Source organism: Hippopotamus amphibius, chromosome 6, assembly GCF_030028045.1.
Source record: "Hippopotamus amphibius kiboko isolate mHipAmp2 chromosome 6, mHipAmp2.hap2, whole genome shotgun sequence".
Lineage (NCBI taxonomy): Eukaryota > Metazoa > Chordata > Mammalia > Artiodactyla > Hippopotamidae > Hippopotamus > Hippopotamus amphibius.
Window position 1 is genome coordinate 162054229 of NC_080191.1, and position 12353 is coordinate 162066581.

Here is a 12353-nt window from a genome sequence, read left to right on the forward strand (position 1 = left end):
TGTATTTATTATTTATTTTGGCTGCGTTGGGTCTTCATTGCTACGTACAGGCTTTTCTGTAGTTGTGGCAAGCGGGGGCTACTCTTCGTTGTGGTGTGTGGGCTTCTCATTGTAGTCATTTCTCTTGTTGTGGAACATGGGCTTTAGGCACGCGGGCTTCAGTAGTTGCAGCACGCAGGCTCAGTAATTTTGGCTCTCAGGCTCTAGAGCACAGGCTCAGTAGTTGTGGCACACGGGCTTAAGTTGCTCCGTGGCATGTGGGATCTTCCTGGACCAGGGATTGAACCCATGTCCCCTGCATTGGCAGGCAGATTCTTAACCATTGCGCCACCAGGGAAGTCCCTGTATAAATGTTTTAATTCTCCTTATTCCTTTAAAAAATATAATGGACTATATATGCTCTTTTACACTGTGCTTTTTCTCAGTACCTTTTGGAAACCACTCCATATCAGTTCATAGAAATCTTCCTTATTCTTTGTTGCAGCTGCATAGTACTCCTTTGTGGGTAAGTTTCACAGCATATTCTATCAATGTCCTTTGCTTGAACATCTAAGTACTTTCCAACATTTACTTCTCCTAATACTTGATGGCTCTTGGGATGACTTTTCCTGTGATTCCAGGGAGAATTGCAGCCCCTCTGATTTGGGGTTTATGGTGGGTTTCGATTTGTGGTGCCCTGTTTAGCACTTCCCTGTCCAGGTCCAGTTTGCAATGGTCAGGCCTTCCCTTAAGGCCCAGAGCCTCCATATCATTTTTCAGATCTACGGAAGACCCTTTGTCTTCCTAGAGCACTAGCTAGCTTTGCAACTGTGGAGAATTTGCAACTGGCAGCCAGAACACAAGCTTTATCTTAACATCCCTTATTTTCGAAAGATTGCCTAGTACAGTGGGAGATCGGATAGACCTTGATTTGCATCCCAGCTCCATCCCTTCCTAGCTGTGTGACCTTGGGCCAGTTATATAATCTCTCAGAGCCTCCTTTTCAAGCCCTGCTTGGGGTTTGGAAATACTGTGGGGAATTAATTAGAAGACATTGAACTGGATTATTGTTTGAGTTTAACAAAACAACTAAGTCTAAACTCTATAGTTAAGATATATCAATATCTAAACACACACACACACACACACACACACACACACACACACTGTATTAGTTTCCCAGGCCTGCCATGACAAAACACCACAGATGGGGTGGCTGAAACAGCAGAAATTTATTTTCTCAGTTCTGGAGGCCAGAAGTACCAAATCGAGGTGTCATCAAGGTTGGTTTCTGACAAGGGCTCTTCCTGGCTTGTGGATGGCCACCTTCTCTCTATGCCATCACATATGCATGTGGGTTGGGGAGAGAGAGAGACAACTCTGCTGTCTCTTCCTTTTCTTGTAATGACATCAATTTTGTGAGGTTAGGGCCCCATCCTTATGACCATATTTAACCTTAATTACCTCCCCAAAGGCCCTGTCTCCAGTATAGCTACATTGGAGGTTAGGGCTTCAACATGTGAATTTTGGGGGAACATAATTCAGTTCATAATAGAGGGGAAGAAAGATCTGGTAAGAAAAAAGACCCACATATTCACAGTGGGAATATCTGAAGAATGCAGTTACACATGATTATTTTCCTCTATACGTATATAGAGTGAGTGTGTGTGTGTATGCATTCTTGTATTTTCTAAGTTTCTGCAGTGAATATTTCTTACTTTATGACTGGAAAGTTTACTTTAAACAGGTTTCTAAAACTGCAACAATCCATCTCCCAAGTGTAGTCTGTTCCTGGCATGTGTTCCCTGGGGCCCCGTTGCTCTGGCAACGGCGCACTTTCTGCATCACGAGGCCCCGGGGATCCCGAACTCAGGTCAGACTCTGCATGTGAGTGAGTGCAGGAGCATGTGAGAAGAGCTTCATGTTTAAGTCCCTTGTGCTGCAGTTGGACACATGATGGGCTGAGATGTTGTCCAGCCATGGCTGGTCACCCAGGCAGAGCCTTACAGGATAGTCATGTCCTATCAATAAGGCAGCTGGGGCCGGGAGAGGGCAAGTGACCCACTGAAGACCACAAGTGACTTAGACACAAACCAGTCTCCCAATTCCCTGAGCAGTTTTGAGGACTCTGTGTGTGTGTGTGTGTGTGTGTGTGTAAATCTTTGCCTCTCACATAAAGGGCTGCCAGTTAAGTTCTGCGGTAAGCTCAGAGCCATGTCCCTCTAAGGCTGAGGGATGCTTGCCGGTTTCTCCCCTTTCCCTCCACAGATCCACTTTGTTTTCCTTCTCTCTGGATAAAACTAGTATTTATCTTCACCTCTTCTCACTTTCATGGGTTACTTTCTCATTTGTCTCAAGGCGCTCAAGTGAATGACCATTTCCTCATTGTGTATTGGGAGAACTGAGGGTCATCCTGAGTGTGGTGGTTTCTTTAAATGTCTTGTGGTTTTTGAATGCAGGCCCATGGGAACAGAAAGAACACTCCAGTAAGAGCCCGTCTCTGCAATCTGGTCCTGGTTCTGCCTCAAACTCACCTTGAAGTCTCCGACGAGTCTTTCTTCCCTCTGGATCTCCATTTACCCATCTGAAAATCATGGGTTTGGATCCAATCCCTTGAGGGGATTGTCTCTCGTCCCTTGTCCAATGTGACAGAGGGACAACTTAGACAAGAAGCAAAATTCTCATGACACTTTCGCATCTCTTATCAAATGCTTTCTGTGACGCCTTCTGCCATGGGTGTCCCACCCTACTCTCTTTGTGGGAGGCAGTGCAGTGTGTAGATTAGAAGTGTAGACTCCGGAACCAAACAAAAGGGCTCCAATGCAGACTCCCCTACTTACTAGCTGTATGGTTTGGGCAAGCTACTTAGTATCTGAGTCTATTTCCATATTTGTAAAATAGGTATATTAATAATTGCTACCTAAGGTGGTTGTAAAGATGAACTAAGGTAATATATGAAAGGATCTGGCTGAGGATAAACATCATTTAAGAGGCATCTGTTGTTATCATTCTTGTTATCCTTTATCATAAAGGAGAAAACTTTGTGCATCTCTCTTGGGATTTCTGAGGACAGTAACAGTGCAGATCCTGGGAGAGTCTGAGGGTGCGGGAAGTGCTGCCCCTGGCCTGCTGCTTTGTATACTAAGAAAATTGCTTGAGAGAGGCTTTGGCAAGAAACATTTTTTAAAAAATCCCAGTTATCTCTAATCCTCATGAATAGGCATAAATCACCTGGTGTCAGTCCTCTGCACAGAAAGAAGCATAGCTTAAGAAAAGACTTGCACTTTCAATATACCAGCAGTTGTTTTGTTTTTGCTTTTGAGCCAGGGGGAGGCAGTGGAGTGGGATGGGAACAGAGAGTGAGATTGTAGAGTTCAGTCTTGAAAGTCATGTAGAAAATAGTGAGAGGGTGTCCCGCTCCCCCCCACGCCCCCACCAGCCTCCCTGCCAGTCACTCAAACATGTCCACCTTGCAAAGCCTTGTCTGCCAGGACGTCTTCTCTGCCTTTGGACTACAGCACTGAATGCCTGTGCTGTGAGCTACCATGTTTCCCACGGAAAGAGGACAGCACTTAATGTTGGAGGATGTGGGTCCCACTCCTAGTTCCTATGGCCTCTCACCTGTGGGAATCTAGGCCAGTGGCCTTATCCTTGAACTTCAAATCCCCACTCCACCCCTACAGGCACATGCCAGCTGCTCTTCTTTCCATAGTCTCATTTTAAGAAATGGCCTGAGGTCCAGGAGTCACCTTGACCCCTTTTTCCTTCACTTTCAACATCCAGTTAGTCTGCAAGTCTACAGCTGACAGTTGTAACTCTTTTTCTTCATTTCCCCATCATTTTTTACTTAGCCTACAGCAACAGCTTCGATCTCCTTTTCTGTAAAAATTCTAATCCAGAACACTGGTCTGTTTGGATTCATCTCACAACCTCTCACTGGTCCCGTAATCTACTGCGGAAACCCTAAGCTCCCTGGTGTGGCCTCTGCCCACACTTCTCTGACCCCTTCTGGCTCTTCTTTTGTATCTCAGCCACACTGGACAATCTGTAATTCTCAAAAAAGCTATTCACTGTACTAATCAGAATTGGATTTGGCTGCAAGTGACAGGAATACTGTGCCTACCTCTCAGCACTACCTTAACAAGATAAAAATGTATTTCTCATGTAAAAGAAGTCTAGAGCTGGTATGGTGTTCCAGAGAGTCAGGAACCCAGGCTTCTACTCCCTCATGCATCTGCCATTACCATGTGACTTCCACTTCATGGTCCAAAATGGCTGCTCAAGCTCCAGCCATCACATCCACTTTTTGCCAGCAGGACAGAGGAATGAACAAGGAAGGGCATAACCCTGCCTCTAAGAACAGTTCCTGGAAGTCACACTTGCTTACACACCACTGGCCAACATTTTATCATATGGCCATACTTAGCTGTAAGAGAGGCTGGGAAATTTTTATTTCAGGTAGTCCTTATTTTACATGGCCATGTGTTGAGGTATTTGCTACCAAGGAAGAAAGAGAGAATGGGTATGGGGTGACACCCAGCAGTCTCTACCATGAATTCTCACATCTAGGGGTGGGCACACATCGTTTCTTCTGTACAGGCCCTCTTCCCTCTCCCTTCTCACTCTCTTGGCTTGGCCTACTCTTATTTGTCCCTTAGTGTTCACTTACCTCATGGCCGTCTTCACTCAGGCACTTGTGACTGCCCAGGGGCTCCTTAGCATCCAGTACAACTGTACAATCGCTGGCCAGCATGGGCCCAGCACCAGTATTTCTTGTTACAAAGATAGCCTGAGGAAATGGGATTATATTCTTCAGGTTCCCAGGACCTTCTGACACCTGGGGGAAGGCACGGGGGTGGGGGAGCTGAATGACCTTAGTGGCTCATGGAAAACTGCCATCCTTGGTCGTACAGACCACCCATCTTCCCACGGTCATTCTTCAGTACTGCAGGGACACTGATTAGGTCTCAGCCTTCGTGGTGGTGAGTGAGTGAAGTGAAGAGGGATTTTGATTTTTGTTTTTTTTTGGTCATGCTGTGTAGCTTGTGAGATCTTAGTTCCATGACCAGGGATTGAAGCCGGGCTCCAAGGCAGTGAGCGTGCCAAGCCCTAACCACTGAAGCACCAGGAATTTCCCAGGGAGGGATTACTGTTGTGACTCTTGCTTTCAGTTCCAGTCAGTTCTTGATTTGATTTCTGCTGTTTGTTTATTTTTCACCTGGGCAACATCATCTCCCACCTGCTTTTTAAGGTGACAGCTCATCTCACATATCCGCTTTGTCCCTTAAAAGGGATACAGCTTCTTTCATTGCTAAGCCTGTGGGGCCCTTTCTCTTTCTCACTCACTCCTGTGCCCCAACGTGATCCTCGAGACAGCTCCTGTTTGAGAGAGCAGGGCAGTGTGACCTGCACTTGCAGGTGAGAGCTGAAGTCCTAGGGTGACTGCCTGACTTACTCACGGTCATCACCCAAGTGGCAAAGCCAAGAACTGAGGCAGGTCTGTCTGTAATAAGTCTAGTAGTTTTCACCTTCTGCTGCCACACTTTTCATATTTTGATAAGTACTTTAATCAACATTTCTGTGCATACTTTCTCCCCAAATTTAGATTCTTAGGATAAATACCACAATGTGAAATTACTGAGTCAAAGGTATAGTTTTTTTAAAGGCTGTTAATGCATTTTGCAAAATCGATCCAGCAGGGTTGTCCCGTGGGGTTGTGGGGTCTTATCACAGTCACATTTTGCCCAGGCCAGCCAGTGAGCTGGGGAGCCTGGGAGTGTGGGGAGGAGAGGGGCTGTGGCTGCTTCCCCAGAAGGGCGCACACGAGCATCACCCCAGCCTGGTGAGATTCTTATGTTTAAACATGTATGTTTTTGCATATGCCACAGCCCCTCCGCACAAGCCGACTACTGCATCTGGTGCTCAACCACAGATACCGCCACCTGGCCCAGTGCTGTAGAAACCACTGCCTGATTGGGCTCTGAGCTGTCCTGTGCCCATCTCCATCATGCTTTGTAGTAACTATATGCTGGACTTTATAGGTGATTTAAGGGCTTTTCAGAGGTCATTTTGGTTATATGAGATCCTGACTTTAAACCTCACCCCCCTCACCATACAAGGTATGACTGCAGGGGACTGTACCCCCAGCCATTTTCACTACACCCTTGCTCCAAAAATCTCAAAAATCTGAGTGGAACCCTTTCTGCTCGATGGCTGATGGATCATGACAAAATGTCCTTTCAGGTCCACACAGTTACGGCTAGCATCTTTGCCATTTCCCCACTGAAGTTAAGTGCTGCACCAAAACTTAGAAGCTTCATAGGGCTCTGGGTCCTCAGGTACTTATGATGTCAGGTGTTACTACAAGCCAACATTCACATGCAAACGTTCAGCTGACAGCTTGTCTGTTTCTTCCTGCAGTTGGTCACCACAGAAGAGCGCTTCCTCAAGGACAGCTTGTACAACGAAGGAATCCTGATTGTGTGGGACCCGTCTGTTTACCATTCAGATATCCCAAAGGTAAGTGGGTGTCCATGCGAAATTGGGATTGAGTCACCTGCTTGTCTATAGATTTCCCCGAGGTCCTGGGTTTTTAAAGTCACGCTGACCTGGGCCACCCTGAGGGCTGGCTGTGTCGGTTCTAAGGCACCCCACCTGTGGACTAGCCAATCAGAAGGATTCCTGTCCTGTGCCAGTGCTCTCCATGCCTGCCCTGCATTGCCACGTATTTGTCTCCCAGTTATGGGCTGAATCAGGAGTAATAGTGGCTGGATTTCCCACCATCTGGCGTGGACGGTGTTCACGTAATACAGTCATTCCTGACAAGCACCAGCAGGAACAGACAGTGGTTACTATCCCTCCTACACATAATATTACCACACCCGTCCCACACTTCCAATTTCCAGACGCTCCTCATTTCACTCCCATAGCAACATAAAGATGTAGATAGATAGAAGCATGGTTGCTTCCATTTTACAGATGAGGAAAACAGAACGTGGAGGGGGGGGTTTCCTGCCCTGGGACTTGATTTGCTAAGCAGAGGGCCCAGATCTGCAATATCTGCTTTTCCAGGGAAGGAGACAGAGTCTCAGTCCTGCTGGATCTCCAGAATAGCCCTCTCACTCTTTGTTATGCAAGTCAGTTAGCCTCTCCCTGATACAGGCTGCAGTGGCCACAGGAGAGAGGCTTTAGGGAGGAGGGACAAAGAGCACTGTTTTGGGGGCACTTAATTCTTACACTGGACACACTAGTAGCTGATGGGCTCTGGTGAGCCCTGGCACCCTCCGCTCACTACCTCAGGTTCTAGTTTTGCACTGATCTCACTTAGAAGTGAAATTTGCCTGGGTCAGGTCAAGGACTGTGAATCCATAGATGTGGCAAGCTGTGCCCCAGTTTTCACCCCTTTAAAAAGAGAGGTGGGGAGCCGGGGAGCTATGTGCCAGGACTCCTGCTATCAAGCGAGGGCTGTGATGTGGAGAAGTCTGGAATCTGGTTTGTTTTTTTTTTTTTTGGCACACGGGCTTCGCTGCTCCGCGGCATGTGGGATCTTCCTGGAGCTGGGATCGAACCCATGACCTCTGCGTTGGCAGGCAGATTCTTAACCACTGCGCCACCTAGGAAGCCCCCTGGAATCTGTTTTGATGGAGGGGCTGTGCCTCAGGAATCTGCCTTGATCCTCCCCCACCTCCCCTCAAGTCCTCAGACGAGGATGCCTGCCTGGGGGCAGCAGTGGCACTGGCACGTTGCTCTCCTTGAGAAGACTACTGCCTTCTTTTTCAGTGGTACAAGAATCCCGACTACAGTTTCTTCCGTAACTTCAAGAGTTATCGTGAGCTGCATCCTGACCAGCCCTTTTACATCCTCAAGCCCCAGATGCCTTGGGAGCTGTGGGACATCATTCAAGAAATCTCCCTAGAGCAGATTCAGCCAAACCCCCCATCCTCTGGGATGCTTGGTGAGTCCATGTCTGGGGAAGGACCTCTTGTGCTTGTTTCTAGAATAGATTAGCTTTCTACTGAGGTCGCATTCGTTCACCAAACAGTTGCTAGGTTTTTGCTGTGTTTGTGCACGGAGGCAAATTCCACCTAAGACACAGAGATCAATAAGATAGAATCCTCCTCCTTAGTTTCAGGGTGTCCAGTGGGAGAGTTCAGTCAGGTGTCTGAGGCAACATTCAGTTTGTACCAGGAAAGAGGGACCAGCCCGGTGCCATGGGAAGAGAGGACCCCTTCTAGAGGGACAGTCTGAGAACTTCGTGGAGAACTTGGACCAGGCCTGGGAAAGGGGAGGATGTGGCAGGTGGAGATGGAGTAAAGGGAAGCACAGAAAAGGGGAGGCAGGAGAACAGGAGGAGGGAGTGGGGCCGGGACAGTGAGGCACTTGCTTCAGGTGTACAATTTAAGGAGGTGCCAAGCAATTCAGAAACAAATGATATCTTATTACAATATCTTCAAAAAAATCACAATTAATGCCAAACTTTATGGTAGACAAAATATCAAAATTTTAGATAAAGGCAGGATCAATACTAATATCATTATTGTCCTGAGCCATATTGGAATCTGTGGAAAAAGGAAGAATCAGTAATATTTTATTCAAAATTTCAAAACTTTGTTCACCTTCGTGACTACCCTAGTCGTGGCCCTGAGGGAAGACTGAGTGGTGGAGCTGAACCGGGTTTGGGGGCCACGAATGGAGCCGCGGGTGCCAGTGCGGGGGTGGGCTGGGGTCGGAGTGCTGAGGCCCCTTGAAGGCTGGCTGCAGACTTTCTTCTTGGACTTACTGCACGCCTCTCGGCCCTCATGGCCCACCTGCCCTTCCCTCCCTGTCACCTTGAGTTCAGCTGGACCACGGGCTCTTTCCGTGAGGCTCCAGGCTCTGCCGGGCTGGCCCCTGCAGCCCACAGCCTTCCCACCCCGTGGCCCCAGGCCCTCACTGTAATTTGCCGGCCCACCTTCCCCACTAGACTGCAAACTCCCCCAGGGCGGGGCCTGGGTTTTGCCTTAGCCTGGGGGGCCTGGCACGGGACGGCCCTGAGGTAAGTGTTCCTTGAGTAAATGGACAAGTACGTGTTTACCATCAGAGGCATTTCCTGAGGGAAAGATGGAGGCGCTTTCAGTATCCCATCTTCTTCATGCCTTGCTCGTCCACTTTTGGATGGGTGCACTGGGGGCTCTCCCTGGACCCCTTTTGCGCAGGAGGAGATGGAAAGCATCCTGGGGACACTCTCCCATGGCCTGCCTTTGCCCATGCTGTTCCCTCCACCACCAGTCCTTTCCCTTGTCCATCCCTCATGGCCAGAGCCCCTGCCAGGCCCCACAGCGGTGCTCTGGGAGGCATACTAGAGTCCTCTCTCATAGACGGCTCCCTCCCATCATCTCTAGAAGCACGTCTGCTGTGCCTTCATCAGTTAGTTGCAGAGGTGTCTCTTCTCCTCCATTGAACCAGGGGGCAGCCAGAGGGCAAAGGCGGGGCTTCTCCCGTGTCCGATTCTTCTGGAACAGAGCTGCTGCTAGCAGTTCCCAGTTTTGCTGTTAGTGAGAACCGTTCATCATAAAGATTCCCTGTATTCATGGTTGACAAAAGCCGTCTGAGGGCCATGGTCTTAGTGCATCCTAACAACAGCCTCTGTGAGCCATGGTCTTAGTGCATCCTAACAACAGCCTCTGTGAGCCATGGTCTTAGTGCATCCTAACAACAGCCTCTGAGAGCCATGGTCTTAGTGCATCCTAACAACAGCCTCTGAGAGCCATGGTCTTAGTGCATCCTAACAACAGCCTCTGAGAGCCATGGTCTTAGTGCATCCTAACAACAGCCTCTGTGAGCCATGGTCTTAGTGCATCCTAACAGCCTCTGTGGTAGGAAGAGTGGGTAGATGCCCCCCACCTTGGGGCAGAGGAAGAACCTGAGGCCCCAAGAGGGACGTGTCCTGCAGGAGATGACCAAGCCAGAGGGGACACGTGTGGGTGGTGGCAGGCATCTCCCGCCTCTTGTTGGGCTTGCACCTCACTGTCCAGTACCCCTCCCTGAGAGCACCACCTGGCCGCACCCTCTCGGCTCCTGTCTCCCGCCTGACGGTGCAGAGCCCATCAGTACAGACCACGGCGTGGTGCTGTGCCAACCGCCCCTCCTCCCAGGTGAGGCGCGCAGTCTTCCCTCCCCATGCTGCTTCTCCACCTACTAGTGTAAGAAACACCTACCAACTAAGCATCTGAGAGGCTCAGCCAAGATACAGAAAGGCTAGAAAGTGCTATCTGCAGGGCATGGGTCTGTCTCCTCAGTCACCTTGTCCTCTCTTTTCACATAGCTTATGGACAGAGATCAGTTCATTGACTGATGATGCAGCCCTTCCGTCCATCCGTGTTTAGGGAGGACCTGCCGTGCACGGGGTCCTGACCCACGTGCTGAGCGTCCGGAAGTTCTTAGGGCCCTGCACCCCGAGGACCAGCCTGCTGGGCTGGCTTACTAGAACAACTCAGACTGGGAATCACACTCATGAGTGGACACGCCAGACAGACACCGCCCCAGATCTGGGGGCATGAGCGCTTGGCTCCCTGGGGAGAAGTCTGGGGCGCTGGGGCGGGTTCTCGGGCAGGACTTACCTCTGCTCCCCTCTCCAGGCATCATCATCATGATGACGCTGTGTGACCAGGTGGATATTTACGAGTTCCTCCCATCCAAGCGCAGGACTGACGTGTGCTACTACTACCAGAAGTTCTTCGACAGCGCCTGCACGATGGGCGCCTACCACCCACTCCTCTTTGAGAAGAACATGGTAAAGTACCTCAACCGGGGCACGGACGAGGCCATTTACCTGCTTGGAAAAGCCACGCTACCTGGCTTCCGGAGCATTCGCTGTGAAGCGTGAGCTGCCGAGCCAGGTCCCCTCACCCTTCTCCATCGTGCGTTTTGCAGCTGGTCTCTTGGCCGCCCTGGGCCCGGGAAGACTGTTCCTGAATAATCACAGCCTGTACTCGAGGCAGCAAGAACCCTGGGGCTTCAGGAACATAAGGGACGGGACCCAGGCCCAGCCTGCCCTTTTGTCACGGGGGGGGTGTGAACCCAGAGCCTCCCACCACGCTCATGGACACACATGCCTAGCATTCCTTCCGGTCAGAGTCCTCCCTGCCCTCCCCCGCCCCCCCCTTGGGAAATGCAAGATCCACCTTTCCCACCAGGGCAGCCAAAGCTGGGCTGCTTGCCCCACTGGAATGATGTTATTCTTGCAAACCAGTACTGTGTAATGCTTCAAATCTCTACCTACACACTGATTTCATGTTTTAAACCCTCCCGTGTTATGACCGTGCCAGTACGGGGTGCCTCTGAGGGGCAGTGAAGTGTCGCAAGGCATAGGAAACATGGTCAGTTCCTCCAGAACGAAGCTGCTCCGAAGGTCCATGCCCTGGGAGAGGCCGTGTTCCTGTCCCTCCGGCTGGTGTGGCAGCCCTTGGCCTCTGTGCGCGTGAGCAAAGGGTCTTGATGAACCCACAGCCGTCTCCATGTGAGAGGCGAGTACAGAAAAAAAGATACGGCCTCCATCCTCACGTTGCTTACGGCTCAGTGCGAGTGACAGAATGGATTCAGCGTGCTCGGTGCACTGTGGGCTTGTCGGGGGGCGGGCTGGCTGTGCTGCTGTCGTTGTACCCAGGAGGTGCCACGCCCTTCCTGTGTCAGTGGGTCAGAGGGCTTCGTGGAGCTGGGGACTGTGGAGTGGATTTTAGAAGAGGAAAAACATGTCAAGCAGATTTTGTCTGAGTCATCGGAGATGTATTTTCCTTTCTGTCTTTATCACCCGTATTTATTCTCGAAGAGCTGCCTGAATTTACAGGTGCAAGTTATGTTTTGAGGAAGCCCCCTCCTCACGTCTGAGGCGGCACGTGCAGCCCCATGACAGATGCCAGGCAAGCCAGATGCCAAAAGCCTCATCTCCCCGGGCTCGCCTGGTCTGAGCCCACCCTACCAGCTGGGTGTGCACACCGTATCCAAGTCTTCCTTTTTGATGCCCACACCCACACCTCCGCCTGCCATCCTGTTTTTCCCTTTAGGCGCCCACCTCCCAAATTACTTCTAAGAATTTTCCACTTTAAAATATGCTGACCCTTTTTTTTTTTTTTTTTTTTTTTTTTGGACCTCCATGGGCCTTTGGTGAAAGGTCTCTCAGGGAGTGGGAATGTGGTTTCCTAGGACTGAAAGTCACTCTCAGAGGTCAGAACCTTGGAGATGATGATGGATTCTCACCGGGTGTGTCAGATTGCTGCGCCCTCAACCCCTCCCTGCAAGGGAGCAACATCAGAGTCTGGGCAGAGGCTGCCCGCTGTGGTCTGTCTACACGCTCCCTGGACCGTTGTGCTAAGCCCCTCCCCGAAGGGGAGCCACAC

At 50.1% G+C, this 12353-nt stretch overlaps 1 protein-coding gene across 5 annotated transcripts in view; it reads left to right on the forward strand.

Annotated features, from left to right (window-relative positions):
• Window positions 1-12095, forward strand: part of ST6GAL1 (ST6 beta-galactoside alpha-2,6-sialyltransferase 1) — a 133565-nt gene extending 121470 nt beyond the window's left edge. For all 5 annotated transcript variants that reach the window (XM_057739039.1, XM_057739038.1, XM_057739037.1 and 2 more), the window contains 3 exons: window positions 6400-6498; window positions 7759-7933; window positions 10596-12095. In XM_057739039.1, coding sequence (XP_057595022.1) covers window positions 6400-6498; window positions 7759-7933; window positions 10596-10843 — 522 coding nt within the window. In that variant the 3' untranslated portion in view covers window positions 10844-12095. The remainder of the gene's footprint in view (window positions 1-6399; window positions 6499-7758; window positions 7934-10595) is intronic.
• The last annotated feature ends 258 nt before the right edge of the window (window positions 12096-12353 follow it).